General features: G+C 38.6%; 1 protein-coding gene and 1 long non-coding RNA gene across 3 annotated transcripts in view; both read left to right on the forward strand.

The window, feature by feature from the left end:
- The window catches only part of LOC134790454 (putative uncharacterized protein DDB_G0271606), a 38197-nt gene that overhangs the window by 4611 nt on the left and 11482 nt on the right, over window positions 1-22104 (forward strand). For both annotated transcript variants that reach the window (XM_063761260.1, XM_063761261.1), the window contains exon 2: window positions 21358-21481. In XM_063761260.1, the coding sequence (XP_063617330.1) occupies window positions 21358-21481 (124 nt within the window). The remainder of the gene's footprint in view (window positions 1-21357; window positions 21482-22104) is intronic.
- LOC134790414 (uncharacterized) lies at window positions 873-2177 on the forward strand. The gene is made up of 3 exons (XR_010144185.1): window positions 873-1173; window positions 1458-1601; window positions 1836-2177. It is a non-coding gene; the product is annotated as an uncharacterized LOC134790414 (long non-coding RNA).

Raw genomic sequence — 22104 nt, forward strand, 5'->3', positions numbered from 1 at the left:
CAATGGTTACATAATACTGTAAGTAATCGAGTTAAAATAATTTCAGCATAATCGTGTCTACATAATATTTGCAATATAATCTACCCACAAGTACTTATACGGTACATAAATTAACATACAATTGTATTAAATTACGTGAATGCATACAGATTTGTTACACATAACACTCGTAACAGATATACCCGACGTATAAAATACATATTAGTCTTAATTAACGGCTTTCTCTTAATCTTCCTGCATAATCTTACATACATAAAGATAATTGTAACAAGTTTATATCGCGATTATCGCATAACATGCTATTAGACAAGCAATATTTAGTTTTGTTTCCACTAACGTCATCGAAAACGGTTTTTTTTTTTTTTTTTTTTTTTTTTTTTTTTTTTTTTTTTTTTTTCTGGCTTACTCCCTGGAATTTTGCACAGGGTGGATTTTCCAATGTCGGTGTTGACTTTCACACGTGAGGAGAATGTTCGGTATAATAATTTTGCATTTTTGGGAGGATGTAGTCGGGGAAACCTAAAAACAAATAATTGTTATGAACATCACAGACAAACACATGACGAATACAACGATTAGCAAAAAAGCGGGAAGCGGATGACAGAACGTTAGTAGTGCCAACATGAAGGAAGTGGAAGAGAAGAAAACGATATATATAATATAGAAATATAGAGTTTAGAATAAAACGAGTATAGATTGACATGAATTATACGCATTAAATTAGAAGAGATAAGACAATATTTAGAGTTTTATGTTATTTGTTTGTAAATATTTAATTAGAATAGAAGTTAGCTTAGTATCCATGTGGCAAAGAAGCGAGCTAAAGCATATAGGTCGTGGAACATTTTCGGGTAGTACATCGTATAGTGAGTAGCTACATTTTGTACAAGCAAAGAAGATGTGGTCCAAGTTGCCCTCATCCAACCCACATTCACACAATGAGTTCGCACGGACACCAATCATAGCCAGAAATAACGGAGTACATACTTTGCCTAAGCGTAAACGGCAAATGGTGGATATTACCCACTTTGGAGAAGTACGGAATCGATAGAACCATGGTTTTCGAGTAATTCGAGGTTGTACACAGCCATAATGTTTACCAGTCTCCAATCTAGAGATATCCCATTGCCTCTGCCATGTATTAAACATATCAGATAGTGCACAACTCAACAGGTCAGTACTGTAAGTTTCCCGTTTTAGTGAACCAATCTCAATCGCCCGTTTTGCCCATATATCAGCCACCTCATTGCCTCTAATACCACAGTGGCTTGGAACCCATCCGAGAACAATATGTAGGCCCCTCGATTCACACCTACGTAGCACAGCTTTAATTTCAAGAATCAAAGGAAATTTGGCTTTAAATTTTAATTGATTGCCTACTATTGCCTGCAGGCAACTCCTACTGTCAGAAAAGATAATTGTTTTTTTAATGTTATGTGTGTCTGCATATTTGACAGCCTCAAGAATAGCAACTGCCTCACCTGTGAAAATGGACGCTTGAGGAGGACATTTAAATGGAAGGACGATATTGTACCGTGGAATCCACACCGCTGCTCCCACACATCTTGCAGGATCCACCTTAGAAGCGTCAGTAAAAACCGGTAAGTAATCTTGCCATTTATCTAAAAATTTATTAAATTTATTGTTTGCTCCTGGATCATCTTTGAAAATTCCTATGTCTAATATGACCTTTGGTGAGTAAATTAGGGTCTCAAACGCCACTTCAAATAATGGGTTAGCACCAGATTGATATAAAGTGGGGTGGATATTAATTAATTTTGAAAAAGAAATTACTATTCTGGGAAAGGCTTTATATGTCCAATATCTACTTTCAGTGACCTCCAGTGCCAGCGCCTGCAAGCGTGGGAGCAGCAAGTGGTTGTTGTAAGAGCTGGCTTTGATCAAGAACCTGTCGGCGAGGTATTGTCTGCGTAGAGCCAACGGCGGTTCAACACCTTCCACCTGCATGCCATTTTTGGGAGAGGGAAGCATAGCACCTAGTATGATCCTTAAACATTTAGCCTGTATAAGATCTAATTTATCTAGACCATCCTTATTACAGGGTTCCATTAAAAATGCCCCATAGTCTATATGGCTACGTATGATGGCATTGTATAGTAGCTTCTGGCAATAAGGATGGGAACCCCACCAGACACCCGACAATGCTCGAAGAATATTAATATTTTTCTCACATTCACCCAGTACATATTTGTGGTGTGAGGTGCCAGACATTTTATGATCTAAAATAACACCTAGAAATTTTACTGACTCTTTATTTGGAATCATCACACCACCATAACGGACATCTGCGTCAGGCATGGTCCTTCTGCGACTGAAAGTCACTACACAGCTTTTTGTTGGCGATAGGGTCAAACCATGTTCATCAAGCCAATCCTTGAGGTAACCCAAAGCTGTATTAAGACTAGCAGTGGCTTTGTCCATTGACTTTGCTGAGGTGTATAAGACTAGGTCATCAGCATACTGCAAGATATTACAGAAGGATAGGACAGATTGCTCCAAGTCGTAGGTGTAGATACTGTAAAGCAGGGGGCTGAGTACCGATCCTTGCGGGAGACCACGCCACAAAGTTCGAGGTGGGTAATAGGAATTACCATTCCTAATTTTAATTGACCTACCCATGAACAATTTGGTGACAATATGTACAATCTTCGCGGGAATGCTCAGATGTAGCATTTTTGCCCTGAGCACCGGAAGAAGGACATTGTCGTAGGCCGCAGAGATATCTAGAAAACATCCCAGCAGATATTCGTTTTTTGAAAGGGTTAGTCGGATATCAGTTGCTAAGATATTTAAGCTGTCCATTGTACTACGACCCTTTCGGAAGCCAAACTGCGTGTCAGCTAGAATACCCTTGTTTTCCACAAACCATTCCAATCTATTTTTAACCAGATGCTCTAATATCTTTCCCATTGTCGCGGAAAGAGCAATCGGGCGATATGAGCTAGCTTCGTCTGGGTTTTTAGACGGTTTTAGGATTGGGATAATAACTTGGGTCTTCCAGTCAACTGGGATCTCTCCCGTGTCAAAGGCATGGTTTAGAATACCGAGCAGATACTCCTGTGAAGATGAATTGAGCTTAGACAGGAAACAGTATGGTATGCCATCCTCTCCAGGTGTAGTATTTCTCAATCCACTAAGCACTAGACTGAGTTCTGAATATGAGAAAGGCATGTCCAGTGAGCTCAAGGTGCCTGACAGCGGGGGAAGTAACAAGCAGGATGCTTCAGGGACAGTTGACGGGGCAAGTCTATCTGCAAAGTCGGCCAGCCAAGGAGCATCTGTGGTGGGCATAGACTCTGGATGAAATGAACCCCTGAACCTCTTTATGTTCCGCCATACAAGTGATGGAGGGGTTCTAGGAGATAAGCTCTCACAGAATCCCTTCCATCCCCCCTTTTTAGCCTTTGCTAGGAAGCGCTTTGTACGTGCCGAGATTTTTTTAAAAGAAATGTAATCATCTAAATTTCCGGAATTGTTAAAAGTTTTTTCAGCGGCATCCCTTTCCTTAACGGCTGCCGTACAGTCTGCGTTCCACCACGGGGGTGAAGGGATTTTAAGTCTAGCAGGTTTCTTTTTTGGTATAAATTTATCGGCGGACTCTATTAACACATTTTTAAATTTTAAATATTTTTCATCTTGACCCATTTCGCTCGTGTCCCACTCTTTCATACTTTCCTCTACAAATAATGCGTAATTGGGCCAGTCTGCTGATTGAATTTTGTGTTTTAAAAGAGGTTCAGGGGACGGAATTGGAAGAATAGAAGAAGGCTTCGTGATAATAATTGGGAAATGGTCACTGCCGAACGACTGGCGTAATACCCTCCAGGATAATAAAGAAGACAAACTAGGAGAACACACAGATAGATCGAGGACTGACTGGGGGTTCTGTCCTGGGTATACCCGATGCGTGGGAGTACCGTCATTAATAACTCCCACATTGATTTCATCGAATAAATCCAACAGGGCTGATGAAAATGCATCCGAATGGTATGACCCCCATGACATATTGTGACAATTGAAGTCCCCTAAAATCATAAGAGGAGGTGGAACCGATTTGAGAATAGATTTTAATTCATATATATCAACTACTTCAGGATGGGGAATGTATATAGAGATGAAATTAATGCCCATAACCTTGGCAGCTACGGCATTAATCCCATCCGAATGAGGGGGAATAGAAATTTGGGCGAAAGGGTAACCGCGTTTGATGAACAACGCACATCCGGCGCGTCCATCATTGCGGTCTTCCCGGAGACATGAGAAGCCCGGCACTCTGAAAAAGGAGCCTGGGCGTAACCATGTCTCCGAAATGGCCGCAACAGTCACAGCATGATTGTTGATGAGCTGAATAAGGTCAGGTTTCTTTGGTATAATGCTTCGACTATTCCACTGAAGAAATGTGACCGGGGGGGCCGTTATGGAATGTAAGTCTTTCCGCGAGTGTGATCATTAAGGGTGCAACGTCGTCTGGTAGGCAATCGCTCCACTTAGCGATTATGTTTGTCAAGAATTTTAGACAGAGCTCCATTAGGTCTTCATTAGGAGTGATTCTATTGTAAGCAGAAGAATCTTTCAGAGCTTGGCCATTGGGCAGTTGAGGTGGGGGAGTTCGGACAATATTGTTGTGAGCTACTCTATCATAACCGGGGGAGAGGGAGACCCTCGTCCGGGGCGCTCGATATACGGTCTTACGATATGAAGTGGTGGGCGGAGGGGTTGGCATGAAAGTATCAGGGTGGCATGGGGACTGGGAAGATCGTGAAGAGTCTGTAACCGGCTCAAACATGACTCTTGCTACATCTGAATATGGCCTGCGAACCGCTGAGAACTGTGCTGCTGCTTCTGCGTATGAGATATTCTGTTCAGACATGGCAAGTTTAATGGCCTTTTGTCGACCATATTCATTGCATACTTTTTCTGTAGCAAAGTGTCTGCCGGAACAAAATATACATGTCACATGTTCTGGAGCTACATTGCATCCATCACCGGGGTGTTTTTGTGCACACTTATAGCATCTGGCATCAGACCGGCACTGTGTTTGAATATGTCCGAACCTAAGGCACTTCCTACATTGAATAATTGGCAGTTGATACACTTCTACAACTAGTGAGGTGTAGTATGCGAAGATTTTTGATGGTAAAGATTGCCCTTCAAAAGTAACCACCACTGACTGGGTTGGTACCCAGGATGAGGAGCCATCATCTTTTGTCACCCTTCGTTGCAGTCGTCGAGCCTTAAGGATTTTTCCTTTACCTTCTTTGAGGTTTGTGCCGTTGACTAACTCCTCCATCGACCAATCCGAAGGAACTCCTCGCACAACTCCCATACGCGACACATGGTATGAAGGAATATCAGCTATAAACTTATGTTTGTCTAGTAGCGGGTGTTTTAGGAAACTATTTGCATCAGCTGCTGTGGAGAAAGTTACTGCTACTCTGTTGCGACCTACTGATTTAATACCACCTTCTTTCTGGATATTATGAACATTTGCTTGAGTAAGCAAAAGGCCTACATTGATGGGTTTTAGAGAGGCATTGGAAGATGGTGCAGACTCTCTAGAGACATGAACTATAAATGGTCCATCATCTTCGGCATTGTACTCTCGGTGTTTGCTGTCTAGACTGGGGTGTTTGTATAAATGTGGGTTGAACTCATCTGAATTATTTTTGTTTAAATCAACTGTATTAATTTGACTTGTCTCGGCTGGATCATTTTTGTTTAACTCAACCACAATACTGTTGTTCGACTCCACTGTATTAATTGTATTACCCGATTGATTGGCGACCTCTGACGGGTCGATTACAATTTTTTTAGGAGAAGGCTCCAGCTTGGTCGGTGACAAATCCAAGTTACGTTTACGTGAGACTATCTCCCAGTTCATGTCATTATCAGCCTCGTCTGGAGGCTTCTCCTTCTCGTTACCATCCATCTAAACGCCTATAGGATTAACCTACAGTATTATATTTAAATATACCACCACCTGATTAGTAAACAAGGAAAGTTGTTTTATTTAAGGAAATATAACCTAAAAACGAACCACTCACTCAACGCGCTACTCCTCAAAAAAAAAACTGACTGACTCTTTCTGGATTAGATATGTCAGTGAGAAATGTGACGTTTCTTCAAACAAAAACGTCACTTTACTTTTGACACTGACACATCTAATCCATATCGTTTCTAGTTCTATCAATTGAGTTATCTTAAAGTTCGAATCGGGCATTGTGATAATTACTAGTGGCTCTGTGAACTGTAGCCTCGTAATACGCTGAAAAATTTAAAAATTAAAAATTCTGACTTCGTTGAGACATTATCACAGCGAACTCACAATGGTTTTAAGTCCAATAGACCCTACTGGCGCTTAAGTACTTTAAGCCACTTTCTGCGTAGGTAATTTTTCCAAAACACGACCCGACAGAAAAAACTGATCACAAACTTTCACAATCTGTACAAATTAAGTGAAGAGCCAATAGGATCCTCACTCAGTATGATACAAGTGTAAAATATGTTGTAGGTACCAATCACATTACATAAAATTCATGATTACCATAAAATTGCATCCACATTCAGCAAATTTTATCTGATACTGATAAGCAATACAGTCAACTGTAAAAATATGGGTGTAGCCAACTTATTCAAAAATATGTCCCATAGTTCTTAATTCGCTGACATAAGAGCTATGGAACATATTTTTGAGATGATTTGTGCACCCATATTTTTACAGTTGACTGTAATTAAATATTACCTACTTATAATCAAGAATAAAATTGGAGGTTGGATTAAACCACGATGTATACTACGAATGTGACTTCCCAAACGGTTAAAGTAGGTAGCGAATTATTAACATACCAAAGGTATTATTTCACATACTCAATGAGGAAAGCCAAAGCCCCAGACGTATTGCACAAGTGCACACACGAAATTATCCTTTATTGTTATAGCCGTAAGTGGCATGTGTCGTGTAATTAGGCGAGTTAGCATAGCTAATGGCGGGTCGCACGTGTTGCTGTATTGTTTAAGGAGTTGTTACAAGCTTACAAACATATTAAGTACAGTCAAGTGTAAAAATATGGGTGCACTCATCATACTCAAAAATATGCCCCAAAGGCACCTATGTCAGCGAATTAAGAACTATGGGACATATTTTTGAGTAAGTTTTATGCACCCATATTTTTGACTAACTCTACTATAGTAGATGCAAACCAAACTGATGGGGTGTAAAACTTCTCATTCACACTCGCGTGTTTGTAGGTAGGGTGAGAGAGATAGTGATATCATATGATATGACCCCGGTCGTCAGTTTGTTTCAATGCGTTTACTATAGGAGTAGCTGCTAGTCGAAACAGCTCAAAGCTTTGGTGTCACAGTATCACTGTACCCATGGTAAAGACGTACCTTTGAAATCAGAAATAATATCTCATCTTGAATAAAAATAACGCATTACAATTTTCTCTATCGATAAAAAAGGACTTGTAACCATCTGTATACATAACCACCCTACAGAAGTGTATATAAGTACCATAATATAAATATCATATGTACATACAAATCATCCGACACCGCCTTTTTCTGGATGACTGGTCAAAAGAATTGAAACGAAATATGCAGAATATTATTCCTTCTGTTATTTTTCCTTCCAACCGGGGGCCGATTCTGGTTTATAATTTGACATGGGTTATTTCTTGTTTTGATACGACCTCGATCGTATTAGAGATAGTTCGTCTGACACACAACTTTCTAATCTAATCAGCGTGATCGAGATGAGAGTGTGCAAAATTTATTTATACGTCATTATTTCATAGAAGTTTGACGTTTAAAATAACACTGTCACTGCGTGGGCTATGAAAATCGCTGCAGACTTTTCTTAGTCTAACTCTAGCTATGTTCAAAGTAGTATCAAAACGAGATCAGAACTGTAACAAAATGTGAAATAAGGACCGGCCCCCAGAATGTGGGTGGTCTCCAAACTAAGTACAATGAAATGCACTTTATCACGGTATTTGTATCGGTGTTTGCAATCTTCAATCTTGTCCTTTTATTCAAAGGTTCAATAACTTAGTGCTTATTTTATTTTTCAAAAAATGTCGTGTGTTTGGTGAGGACATTGAACTAAAAAACTGGTTAAAAATTAAAGTCAGAATCGAGTTACAAAGCGCTATACTAAGAGGTATTTTTTTATACATATTATACGCTATAATAGACAGGTCATGTAACAGAGTATTAAGGCCCTGTAGATTAGAGTACGATTGTTACCTACATACATATTTTGTCTATACCTACTGTACTGTAACACACCCGGATTCATAGACCTTCGTGTCTAGTGGGACGATTCGGGAAATGATTTAGAGATTCAGTAGATATGAAATAGTAAAGATATGCGACGTTCAACGGCAAAAGGTACCTTATGGCGGCTGGCGCTTACGCTATTATTAACGCCGCTCAATATCCAGCCGGGGCAATCGTACCTTTTGCCGTGGAACGTCACATATATTTACTATTTCATATCTAGCGGATCACTAATTCATTTCCCGAATCGCGCCGCCACCAGTCTATTTTATAAATTGTGATATTTGTGATTTTTTACACAGAATCTGAGTCTAAGTACATATTACACAATAACGTGAATTTAATTAAACAAAGGCTGATTCGAAAATCCTGCTGAAATTATAAAATCAAGACCATTTAATTGACGTGATACAATTACTGCACTTATTTCCTCCGTTCGTAAGAGCTTACTTAATTTCGGGCAATACCGGTAATGTCATGTCACTCGGAACATGCTCGGAACACCGGTTATGCTCATGCGTTACGACTGATGAAGCATTATGTGTAATCGTTATGCCGTGAGCGCTGCGCATGCGATTAAACCGCCAAATTTACTCGGATGTCGCTCAAAAGCATAATGCAGTTATGTAGGTTGGAAAACTGGCGTTTTTGCCAAATTGTGAGATAATTGCGATTGTTATCGAATATCGAAGTGCATATGACATTATGCAGTACTGCAATCGTTTTATTTTCGGGTAGGCGTGATAACTGAAACTGAAGCCTACTCGAACTTGAACTTCACTAATTCATCTCATTAGAATTTAAGTCAAAATTAAAGTTGTAAAGTTCGAATAGTTAATCTCACCATTCTGTGAAAAATATGTCCAAGTCATATCGTCATCGGCATCTCAAATAATTCACGTTAAAACTGTTTTGTCTAGGTAGACACGAACGTAGGTACATTTAGTTAATTGTTTTGAGACTGAAACTAATTTCTAAATACCAAGAATATCCTTCTCTGAAGGACAATTCGATCGTTTCCCTGTCGGAAGTCGGAACTGCTCAATGCTGGCGGATAAAACAATGTTGGAAAATCGATATCCATTGTTAATTGTTGTTATCTAACAAAGATATCCGAAACATATTATTATTTCCGATTCTCTAACGTTTTTCCTGCAGTATTTATTGATCCGGGTGGTTCAATAAGCAGAATACCTATATATCCTATATATCCTAAATACCTAAGCTTAGTATAATTATTAATCCCGTCATTCATCAGTCTGTTACATCTCAAACCGTTATTAATAGTTCGCCCCTATCATTTGTAATTGGTAGAAAAAGACAAAAAACATAAGTTTACTAAGTTTTAGGTATAAATAAAGGGGTAGAGTGAACAATTATAATCACTATTGTGTTATCATCATCAATGATACCGCTACTTATTAAACACGCCAATAGTGAAGAGCTACTTATGGAAGACTGCTTGCAATATTTAAAGATTTGGCAAAAATTTAAACATAATGAACATATGAAAATACTTAATTTATCTTCTAGCTAATATATGTTAATATAAAAGTTGAGAGAATTTCCGGATGAAATACCAAACAGCTGTCAGGTTTTTGCAACACAGTTAGAGCCAGGATTTAAGCTTAACTAAATTAAATTTACCTCTCCGTAAATAAAAGAGTCATTGTTGTGCCCCTATATCTTTATTTAAGCCTCATAGCTTAGCTCTGCCCTTGATTTAGAATACTATCAGATATATCTGCCCATTCATTGTATTGCTCACTGATTACTTTTATTCTAATGAATGAAAGCAAACCCGTTCAGTTCCCCAAGGTTCATTGCCCAACGTCGATCCAGCTCGTGCGGATCCGAGGTACAGATCTATTGTGAATCAAATTAGATCATTGCGAAACTAGTGTCAAGGTGTCAACTGCTCATTAGCTATTAGATTTGATCTGAGAACGTAGGTCAGGCGAATGAATTAACCCTTTAATGCATAATTGACGGATAAAGTGGCCGTAGACACTATAGAGTGTAGTGTTTAGTTGAGCCAGTAATACGATGAGCCGTCAGAAAATATCGAAATCTTCATATTTTTAATTACGATCGTAATATTCGGTTTCCAATATTCATATTTTTTTATGAAATTTCCGAAAACTTTACCAACTCTTTTGAAACTTTACGCAACTTTCACATCTGGCTATAGTTGACATTGGAACTTGGAAGGTCAAACTAAAATATTTTTATTATTTTGACACAAAATTAACAACTTCTAAATGCGTTACATTGCCACGTTTAAGCTAAAAATATTTCGCTTCAGTTAGATGATGTCGAAATTTAAAATTGTGCTAAAAGATAAAAAGGCAAATGCAAATGTCGCTAAGTAAATCGACCATCATTTACGTTAACAATTGTTTAGATAGGTAAGGACGGTCAAGGAATATTCAGTAACATTTCGTACTTTGTCACAGTGACAATAGTATGAGGCCCCTAGCTACTTTAATATTGATTGTCAATGCGACGAGGTACGAAATGGTATTGATGTCGGCGGCCGATCGTAAGATCAGGCATATCGTGAAACGTGAAAATCTTTGACTCGTTCCCTGAGTCGACGGAGCCCCGCAACGCGGGGTTCCTATTTCTAGGCAGTTTGCCCTTCGGGCATCTGAAGCAACCTAACGAACCTATCCTACCTATGTATTGGTTTAATGTGACTATCGTCAAAACATTACACAGGAACATTACGATCTGCCTGATCTTACGATCGGCCTACGACATTGACATTAATTTTTTTGTGTACTTTTAAGTTACCAAATACCATATTGCTGAGATATTTTATGGCGTGATTTTTACCAACTGCCGATGAAAAGTTATTTTACACTTTGAGAGTACCAAAACTTTTTAATACTTACATATGTATTAAACTAATTGGTTCTATAAAATCAGTTGCTGTTTAAAATTAAAGTTACTAGAATAGTATTGAACCTTTCATCTATAGCAAAAACAAATCATTAAGTACTCAAAGATAAATCTGATTAATTAAAATTATATCTAAATTAAACGATAATCTTAAACTAAATTAGCTCTTAATGGCTCTTATACCATTAGGTACCTACTACTTAAAACAATGAAAATAAATTGTTTTGTTATTCGCTACGCTGCCGCTGTGACACAGACAGCTGTGTTTCTTGTTGCTCGATTTTAAACCATAAGTCTTGTTAATAAGGTAGAAATCAAAATGATCGATTATTGGGTTAATATAGACAAGTCTGTTTAGCCAACAAAGGTCGAGATTAGGGTCAACGACCCTTTGACAGCTGAATGCTATATTTATTTATAAATGTACAGTTATTATATTATGTAACGTAACTATAGTAGGTCAATTCAATTTGTTTTAAATGGACGTGACATGGCACTTTCATAAAAAGTGGCAAAGTTAATGACAATCTGACAAGTTTTGACATTTGAAAAGGATTACGTTGTAAATGTGTAAACACCCACACCCATAATAACATCGCTTACCTACTCCTCCGTTAGTTTTTAGTGTTGGACCAAGCTAACTCTGCATTGTATGTGCAATGACCGGCCCGATTCGAACTTTAAGATTCATTTAATGGATCTAGAAACGATATGGATTAGATGTGTCAGTGTCAAAAGTGACGTTTATGTTTGAAGAAACGTCACATTTGACACTGACACATCTAATCCATATCGTTTCTAGATCTATTAATTGACGTATCTTAAAGTTCGAATCGGGCAGAATATATGACATCATTAATGTCAAATTTCTATGAAAATATGAAGTTCATAAAGACACTTCCTCACTTTGTTATGTTCATGTCAATGCACGGTTAACTTAAGGGGCCCACTGATTAACAGTCCGCCGGACGGTATCGGCCTGTCAGTTGTTCGGAACTGTCAAAATTTTGTTCTAACTGACAGGCCGATACCGTCCGGCGGACTGTTAATCACTGGGCCCCTTTAGACAGACTCTATCGCCGTAGCAATGACATCAACGCGCGAGCTAACTCTTACCTCTTATTCATAAAACGTTACAGGACTGATTTAGTTCAATTATGTTTTATCCCTTTCTTACAAATACATAAGTCAAAATGACAGATAAGAACAAACGATTATTAGCTATTTGAGGTTTGTAACGCGTATGAATAAGGGGATTAGAATCAAGTGTAATAAATATACATAGGTGCCTATGTACTCAATGTAAATGAATATTATATCAAAATGCAATTTGTGAGTCATAAATGTGTTAAGTTCGAATGCCGCTCCATTATTATAGGTACTTAATATCTTATTATTATTTAATAGTTACTACATATTTATGATACGCCATTGTGCGGTACCGTAAAACGGGGTGAACAGAAATCGCGGGGTGAATAGAGAAATTTTGAACTTTTTCTTTCAAGTTGTTATATTTAAAAACGTACATCTCTAAAATTAGATTTTTTGGAATGCGTGTAAAGTAGACTATTTATTCTCTACATTGATACCAAAAGAATTTAATCAAACTGCCTAAAAGTTAGATTTTTTTGACTCTAAAGTAAGGTCTCGCCGAGGTAAGAAATGAAGCCTGTCTGAACTTTGTTCTAGCGGTAAATGTTATGACATTAACTAAGTAAAAGTTAGCTAACCTGGTAATATAGTATCTGTAGTACCGAAATAATAAATAATATCACTAATTTTCTCTATAATAAAGCATTTCTTTGCAAAAAACCAATAACAAGCAAATTTACGTGATAAAGGGGTCAGTGGACACGCATATGGGGTGAACAGTTACGCCATAGGGGGTGATTAGATACAACAAAGGGGTGTAAAGACACGCCTTGGGGGTTAAAAGACACGAAAAAATAATTTTGTGTTAAATAGCTGTTTAACAGATATATATACCATTTGCCAATAGAGTATCCACATAATAATGACCAAATTCGATGCCTATGACAGCTAAAACTTAATATTTCTATTCACCCCTTTCTTGTGTCTATCGACCCCGTTTTAAGGATATGGAGAAAACAGGTAGTTTTCTTTGATTTTCTCTGAATTGGGTAGGTAAAAATTTATTTCACAAATACAAAATTGAAGAGCTAACCAAGACTCAAAAAATGATATCAAAATTATTACTTTTATCATTTGGATTATTGGCGAAAATCGTCCTTGAAGTTGAAAATCGTGTCTTTTCACCCCGTTTTACGGTGTTTTGCTTCCGATAGCACGCACCAAAGTAGTAATTACATAATATTTGATGACTTGTGCAAAAATGTAGGCAACTCTCTAGTTATTTGTATACTGTCATGTTTGTCATGTAACATGCATTTTGTATGTTACAAGTTTAGCGTCATATAACCAGGGAGCGTACAAATCATGACGATGACAGACAAATGACGTCAAGTGCCATACGACATGTTTCAGGTTTTAGGTTTATTTATCGTTACATAAAATAGGATTAATCATTAATCGCTACTATCTAATCAACCTCTTTTGTTTAACCTTTTAGACGCCAATGACCGATATATCCGCACCGCAGGTCCAACGCCAAAGACGGATTAATCGGTCACAGACCACAGAGCAACATAGACCTACGTGCATATGCATAATAAAGTTCAATTTCAGTTTTGACACTTCGGTGACGTGGCGTCCGAGTGACAGCTTTTGTGTTTGACACGGCGTCGAAAAGTTTAAGTAGACATATATTGACACTTACACATAAGATGGAAAGCAAAAAACATTGTTATCTGACATTGTCATACCGTCATCGTCATACCTAATTAAATCCGTAGCTTTTGACGTGATAACGTCTTATAAATCGATGAACACCGGTAGCATGCACGAAAAAGTGTCACGTTGTGCACAGATCTCCATGGTAACGTTGCGTAATGTAATGGTACCTAATGTTTTCTTACGACGTTATCACGCAAAACTATCGTCCGTAAACCGACTTTACAGACAACCATATTTTTCCAACTTCTTGACTACGGGGAAGACGAAACTGAGTGATAATGCTTAATAATTATATTGGCAGCTGTATGTAGTTCTGATGACAATACAATAATATGGTACTGTCGAACTGATCTGATGATGGAGACAGGAGGTGGCCATAGGAATTCTGTGATGAAACAACGCAACCTAATTGTGTTAGGGGCTTTTAGAATTGTCTCGATGAGTATTAGTTGTCTGTCGTAATAAAGTACAGTCAGCGATAAAAGCTTGTACCAAAAATGAAATTTTTGCCATAAACTTATTTTACGGTGACATATATATATATAAGACATCATTATGACGAAGCCGGCATGAATTGTTCGCTCCCTGCATATAACCAAGTAACTTCTTAAAATGAATGTCATGTTGTACCTACCAAAAATTATTATCAAAAGACGGGCATTAGACCAGCGGTTGAACAAAAATTGGTTTTTATAACATTAAAGTTAGTTTTTTTTTGATGCCCATGCCATATAAGCATCACTTTTCCATCAGAATTATCATAACTTATATATAGGGCAAAAGTCCGGTCCCACTATCGGTCTACATGGAAATTTACGTCGTTTAATGATTTCTTGATTACATACAGGATTGTATTCAGTGCTCAAATTGAAGTTACCAAGACCATTATAATTATAATGTATAAGTTTTTAATTTTCAACTCCTTATAATCTACTAATCATATAGGTACCTAACTAGTTATATGTCAAATATCGACGATACATGTTCCGTGAACACATTATGTCTTACCTGCGAGATCAAAACCATATGTGGTCGCCAGTCACTGACCACGTGCATAGGTGTGTCGTTTCGGGTACACACCAACCAGAAAGGCTTCAAATGTGTAATTTTAGCTAAGTACCTATTAAAAAAAAACTCTTTTAAAGGTAAATTTAACCTATCGAGTTTTTGCTGTATGGCAATGGACGGACTGGCGGATGTACAGTCAACAATATTATTAGCTTATCACTTTGCATACAAACAGTGTATGAAGGGGCGTACCTCTTTGCTGCAGCTGACTGTACGAATGAAATTAACGATGAAACGCACAATTCCGGAGGGAGAACTATTTACACAATTTGGCATCGGCACTTAAAGAGACTCCACACTAACGTCTCCCAAGAGTCCCGAGATTCGGCGTCTAGTTAATTCTATGGCTGCAGCTGGACAACGTTGGCGCCACTGCGCAGCGAAACCATTTAGCCGAGCGTGGGGTTTCTTTTTAACCAACTGGTCGGTACACACCCAGTCATTATCACATGTGGAGCATGTCAAATACCATTAGGCGCATACTTCACGTGGTCAGATACCAACCGGATCCGAGCGTGCCAGATACCGATACGCAATCAATTTCAGCCGCGTTTTGGCGTAATTGCGGGCAGTTTGGTTTGGTGTGACCTTGATGGTTTGTCACGGTGTTATGTAATGTGTTAAAACTTGTCTCAATTAATAAGTAGATCATCAACACACATTAATTACTTATCACATCGCGGCCCGGGGTTTTGGGTGCGGGAATGATTTCGTTTATAACTTTCTTCATAAAAAAATAGCTAGAGTTAGACCGAGAAAAGTCTGCAACTATTTTGATAGCACACGCAGTGCAAGTGTTATTTATACGTCATAATTTTATAGAAGTTTGACGTTTTAGAACTGATTTGGGCCACCCTATACACAAAATTACAGGAAGATCTAAATATGATTACGTATAGCCCTCTATGAATATTAATCGAGACTAACCAAGAAGTGGATGCAAGCTAATTCCGTGCCAAAACGGCTTTCTAAACTATCTCGAGCCCGAATGCGTTTACGCATTTTAGTTTAGTTACAGTGTTTTACAAAACACTGTAACCGCGCTCAATGATGGCAATTTATATAGGTACATTTGCGCTAATATATCTGGGAGATAAGCGAGAGTGTTACAGTATCCTAGAGTTACGTGTAACTTTTATTTTATTAAGTAGGTATACCACGTCGGTGGCAAACAGGTATACCCGCCTGATGGTCAGCGGTCACTATAGCCTATGGACGCCTGACGCCTGCAACTCTAGGCGTGTTACAATGTTACATTGAGCGTTGCCGACCCTCTAAAAACGTTTATTATTGTTTGGCCAATCCACTTCCCAGCGTAGGTACTTAATATACAAAACAATTGTAAGGTTTACCGCAAAACACAGAATGACAGAACTTACCTGCCTCGTAGTAGCCTTATATCGCACAACAATTACTTCAAAACCTACTGTTCATACATGAGTACTGCGGCAAAACCTGTCTCCATAAGCTGCGGTTACACAACCGTCGAAAGTGAAATCTGAGATAATGTCGCATCCACACGCGAGCTCCTGTTTGCACGTGCACCGTGCGAATGCTCTTATTATTTACATACGATGCCTCTGTATGGATTAAGTAAGTATTGTGATTTGCTTTTTTTATTATTGAACTAGCGACCCGCCTCGGCTTTGCACGGGTTACACAAAACCTTACCAAATTATACTCCTAAACTTTCCTCAAGAATCACTCTATTGATAGGTGAAAACCGCATTAAAATCCGTTCACTAGTTTTGGAGTTTATCGCGAAAATACATACACACAGACGCGGCGGGAGGTTTTATAAGGTGTAGTGATAGACAAACAAGTTACAGTCTAATTAATATAAATACAAGACCCATCATGAGCAAAACCTTGGGGAGGTTTGTTTGCCGATGGGGAGTTCAAAGTTCAAAAATATCCTACCTTCCATTGTTGACTTTCAACCCTTATATCAGAGTGGCCCGTTTCATCTCGGCGAGGTAAACACATAGATCAAACTGAACAACTTGAATTATAGAAACAACCCAAAGAAACTGCATGTACTTACTTACATGAGATCTCGAGCCATTTTTGGGACGGATATTTTTGATTTTGCGATTTCGGGGTTGATATCGTAGTAAAAATAATTTAGTAGGTACATAAACATTTAAGCCGACCACTGACTAACTAACAGTAACAGGCCACCGGACGATATCGGCCTGTCAGTTAGAACAAAAATTTGACAGCCCCGAACAACTGACAGGCCGATATCGTTCGGTGGACTGGTAATCAGTGGGCCCCTTTAGTGACAAACACTAACTTAGTGAAGGGTTGTAAAACACCCTTTGTTTTGGTTAACAATTTTTAATCGTAACATCAAGGCGGACCGACTCTACAACCTATCTAGTTATTCAAAGCGATGTGCTCTTGAGCCATTGTATAGGTAACTTAGCAGTGGTTACAGGTGTAAAGTTGTAAACCTAGTTGCATTGCAACACATTCATTGCTGTGGAAGAGGTATTCTCGCAATGCCGACGACTTGAAACGTAAACTTAGTACCTAAATAAACAGTCAACTTGTGGATATAGATGGGGAAGTTAGGCCGCATTATGCATTATCAACACGAGCTACCTTTCTTGTTTTGCACGATATTGCATTCTATATAATTGTCATGTTGAATTATGATTGGAAAGGGAGCGTCCATTAATTACGTGAGGGCTTCAGGGGAGGAGGGGTTCAAGCCGAATCTCACTAAATCTCACAAAAATCCTCAAAATCACCTCATGTAATTTATAGACGCCCCCAAAACACCCCATCACAAGTTTGTACAGTAATCAGGTGCCGTAGACCGTAGCCAAGATGACAAATCTTATATCGACAAACGCCAGTCGTAAAGTAAAATATGTAGGTACCTGCATGACAGATGCAACGAAAAATGACGTGTTCATTTCCATATACTATTTGGCGTTTAGTTTGTTCTGCGTTTCGTTTGGCGTTTTCTACTAACGATTGTAAGCTTGGCTAGGCCAGAAACACCGGCTCGTGACAAGCTGCGCCGGCGCGTCACGCCGGCCGTTTCATTGTCAAGAGCCCGGGCAATGTCAGCCAGTAATTAATCGTTGCGAAACTTTGCGCCAGACTGATGAAACGTTCGGCTTTTAGCTTTTGGCTAAATACGCACTTTACGATTTGTTAACTTAGCGGATACATTTTTTCGGGTGGCAACCAAGGTGGCCCGCCAGGTGCCAAGAAAATGAGTGCAATACGTTGTTGATAATATCTTGCGATGTGCAGCGAGCTGCAATTGAATGGTTTTATTCATAAAGTATCCATATAATTTTGCGGAGTGGTCGTCTGAGCCCGCGACAGTCAGTTTGACTTGACTCACCACGAAAAAAACCGAAAGGGGCAATGAGCACCCGCGAGATATTTTTTCTGTGAGCCCAGTTGCCCACAAAGCCCACAAAGGATATAGGAGTTGTTGAGCAATTTACAATACATGGCTAATGGCTAGTCACCTAAGCTAACTCAATGTAGTTTTACTAAGTACAACCAATACGGTTTAACTTTTGCTTTTACATTGTACAAAAGATCGTAGGCAGCTCCGTGGGTATTGTGAAGCCTTGGGTCGCCGAAGGATTAAGAAACTATCAGAACCGATTGTTTGCTAATTACATTTTAAATCATGTTAGCGATGCTGTGAACACTTTTTGTGTCATTGCCTCATTATACTATTAGGATCAATGCTTCGACGTTAGGAGTAGGTAAATAAGTTAGATAAGAGCATTATGGGGAAGCCTTGAAATACAAAGAGTAGGTATCCGATCTTATTTATTTAATTTGTAGCTAGCTACAAATATATAAGATACGGAAGAAGATTTGACGACCTGTCTAGCCTAGTGAGCATTGACCCTGGCTATGAAGCCGATGGTCCAGTCTACGGTTCTAAATTTCAAATCCTGGTAAGGGCATTGATTTGTGTGCTGAGCGCAGATATCTTGTTCCTAGGTGTGTTCTATTGGATTGTTATAAAAACAAAATAGGTATGTTGTTAAAGTAAAACAAGTGCGGTACCTATAAAATAAATCAAGTAATCTTTGGACTATCTACAAGTACATGTTTTCTTAAAACACTTGACATTTACTAATAAACTTTGCTTCGACGAAACTGTGTAAAAAACATCGTGTCTGCCGCGAAAATTGTTGTGACATTTGTGACACACCGTCTCGCAATGTTGTCTCTTGTGAAGTTAACCTTTACTTTGTTTTCTATTTTTACCGGTAGCTGTCAGATTTTTAGCTGTTGCCATCAAATAGATCTCTTTATTGAGGAAAATAAGCTCTATCCACGGACCTAATGGCTCTGTCTTATATTTTCTTACTCTACAACACCACATATTAGTCACCTCGTCAATATTGTTGGGGAATTCACCTAAAGTGGTTGAATTTTGTATGATTTGACACCAATCACTAGGTACTCAGTGAATCACGAATAGGTATACCTAAGTACTTAAGTAGGTATAATACATATTTCATTTCATATTGTGATTTGCGTGACAATCAATCTTAATTGCCTCTATTACAAGCGGTCAATACCTTTCATCATCCTGAAAGAACACAAAATCTACTCTTTGCATTATTTAAGTAAATATTTAGAATCAAATGATGAACTAGAAAAGTACGTGAGTCAAAAACTTATTTAGTATGAGTTAAGGTTACGAGTACTTATGCGTCTTTAACCATAAAATAAACTCACCATAAAGCCTAATAATGTAAAACGGGAAAGACGTCATTTCCACGATAGTTTTTGACCAGTAACTATGCTTTAGAATTTAGATCAGTTCATAATCATAACAAAAGAATTATTGTTTGCTGAACCGTGTCCTTATTCCTTCTGAATCATTTCGCAGGTCGATTATCAAACTCCATTCCATTCATCGATTAAAAATAAACTATATAATACCGAAGTGTGCCAACTAGATTATTTCAATCTTTGGTCACGGGCCAGATACCAGACGATATTACTGTTAAAGACCTGCGCAACGGACAGCCAATACGCAAGTTTCTATTTTACGAGTCAATGCTTTTGATGGAGAAAGCACTAGAATGTTCAGTTTAGAAATTATTTCTACTAGAACACCTATTGAGAGTGTTAGCAAAAAAAGCCAGCTTATGTAAGAAATTGTTATCAATAAATAAACCAATTTGCAGTTTTCTTCGACGTAATTATGACTCGATAAATACTTGTATGCCGCGCCCTGGAGCATTGGCGCAACGAAGTAACACCTCACATTGCTTTTTCTGTTCCAAAACAGCACATATCCCTTCGAACGCCAAATAAGCAAAAGGCCTTCTTGATACACATGAATCTTGCCGGAGGCACTAGCCCATGCTCTTGGGTAATTGATAAAAACAGGATTATCGCCTTTAATGGGATACAGATAAAGTTGTCCCCTGATTTTCCCAACGGCAATGGTAATTTGGCAGCTGTCACCTGCTGGCCTACAAATTCGTTTCTTCATGTATGGACGCCGAGTGCGTAATTCCCTACCGTTGACATTTCGGTTGATTATTTTGTTAAGTAACCGCTTTTTATGAGTTCGTAATGAATGGTTATGGTTGTATTTGGGTATGGTTGAATAATATACCGGGCCTGAACTGCATAAAGGCAGGGCAGATGGCATCATACGTGTAGGGGTAGGGTGCTTTTGGCAAGGGTCCGACAAAGGCCTCATTAAAAAACAGAAGATAATAAAAATAATCGCTTCTGAGATTTCGTACCTTTGTGGGCAGTGTTGGCACTTAATGATTTAAATTTTTATGATGATGTCTACTATTGCATCCAAAGTTAACCTTCAAAATAAAGTTATAAATTGCTTCTGAAGGTTGATTGAATAGCATAAGGTACATTATCTATTTATCTGGAATGGATAGGGACCCTATCCATTCCAGTGTGTCATAGTCCATCCACCCTATCATAAGGTGGATGGACTATGACACACATTAGCGTCTAGAGTCTATATTAGATCTGATTAATGTCGATGGCCATCACTGGTGACACATTAAACATAATATTAGCTGGGCAAGCCGAAACCCATTCAGCTTTTTTTCTTCATAACGTGTACGTAGTAGAGCTATGTTTTCACAAATTAAGCAAACATTAACGCCCGCCCCTGACGCCCCTCCACTAATGGTCAAAGTACTGTAAGATATAACTAGCAAAGCTTAACCATAAACTCTAGCCTTGTATGTACCTAACCATTATGCTTAAAGATAATTTCCTTGGTTGCAGATGGTGTTTATTCCTGGCGCTGGTAGCGCTGGCGGCGCGCACGCACGCCGCCGAGGAGGAGGATCGCGTGCCCGACATGGGCATTGAGGATGAAGAGGAAGATGAGGTCGCTCTGGACCAGGAGGTATGGCCTAATATTATGATGATCTTAATCAAAATAGAACTCTGCACAAAAGTGTCGAACGCCATCATTTTATAGTCTTTGTTTTCATTTCCACTGGTGTACCAAATGGTACTGAGAGTAACTGTACTATATTTATTTATTTATTTAATCGTATGGCAAACATACTGTAAATATGACACAAAGGAAGTAATTAAATCTCTACACTAAGACCAGACAGCCATTTTATGGCTTCGTCGCTCAGGGTGATCAGTTCTTCGAGAGGACCGGCGACACAACGAATTGAAACCCTGTTCCTTTTCGAAGTCAGTAAAAAAACTCGTGCATTTATTGTTTTAGTTGTACAAAGCAATAGTTCTGTAGGTAAATCACCGTATCATTGAGCTCATTTAGCTTATTTATCACTTCAAAAATATCCTCAATTAAGTCCAACCTACATTACATGTTTAACATGTTAAAACACATCCCCAACCGGAAGTCCCGTCTCCGTCTCCAGCGTTACATATAACTCCACAGATAGGATCTGCCTGTATCCATCACTACACATCTTAGATCTTAAACGTATAAATTTATAAACGTTTGCTTCAGTTTTAAACTCTAACACGATTGAATTTAGGTCCAGAATG

The sequence above is a fragment of the Cydia splendana genome, chromosome 5 (assembly GCF_910591565.1).
Source record: "Cydia splendana chromosome 5, ilCydSple1.2, whole genome shotgun sequence".
Classification (NCBI taxonomy): domain Eukaryota; kingdom Metazoa; phylum Arthropoda; class Insecta; order Lepidoptera; family Tortricidae; genus Cydia; species Cydia splendana.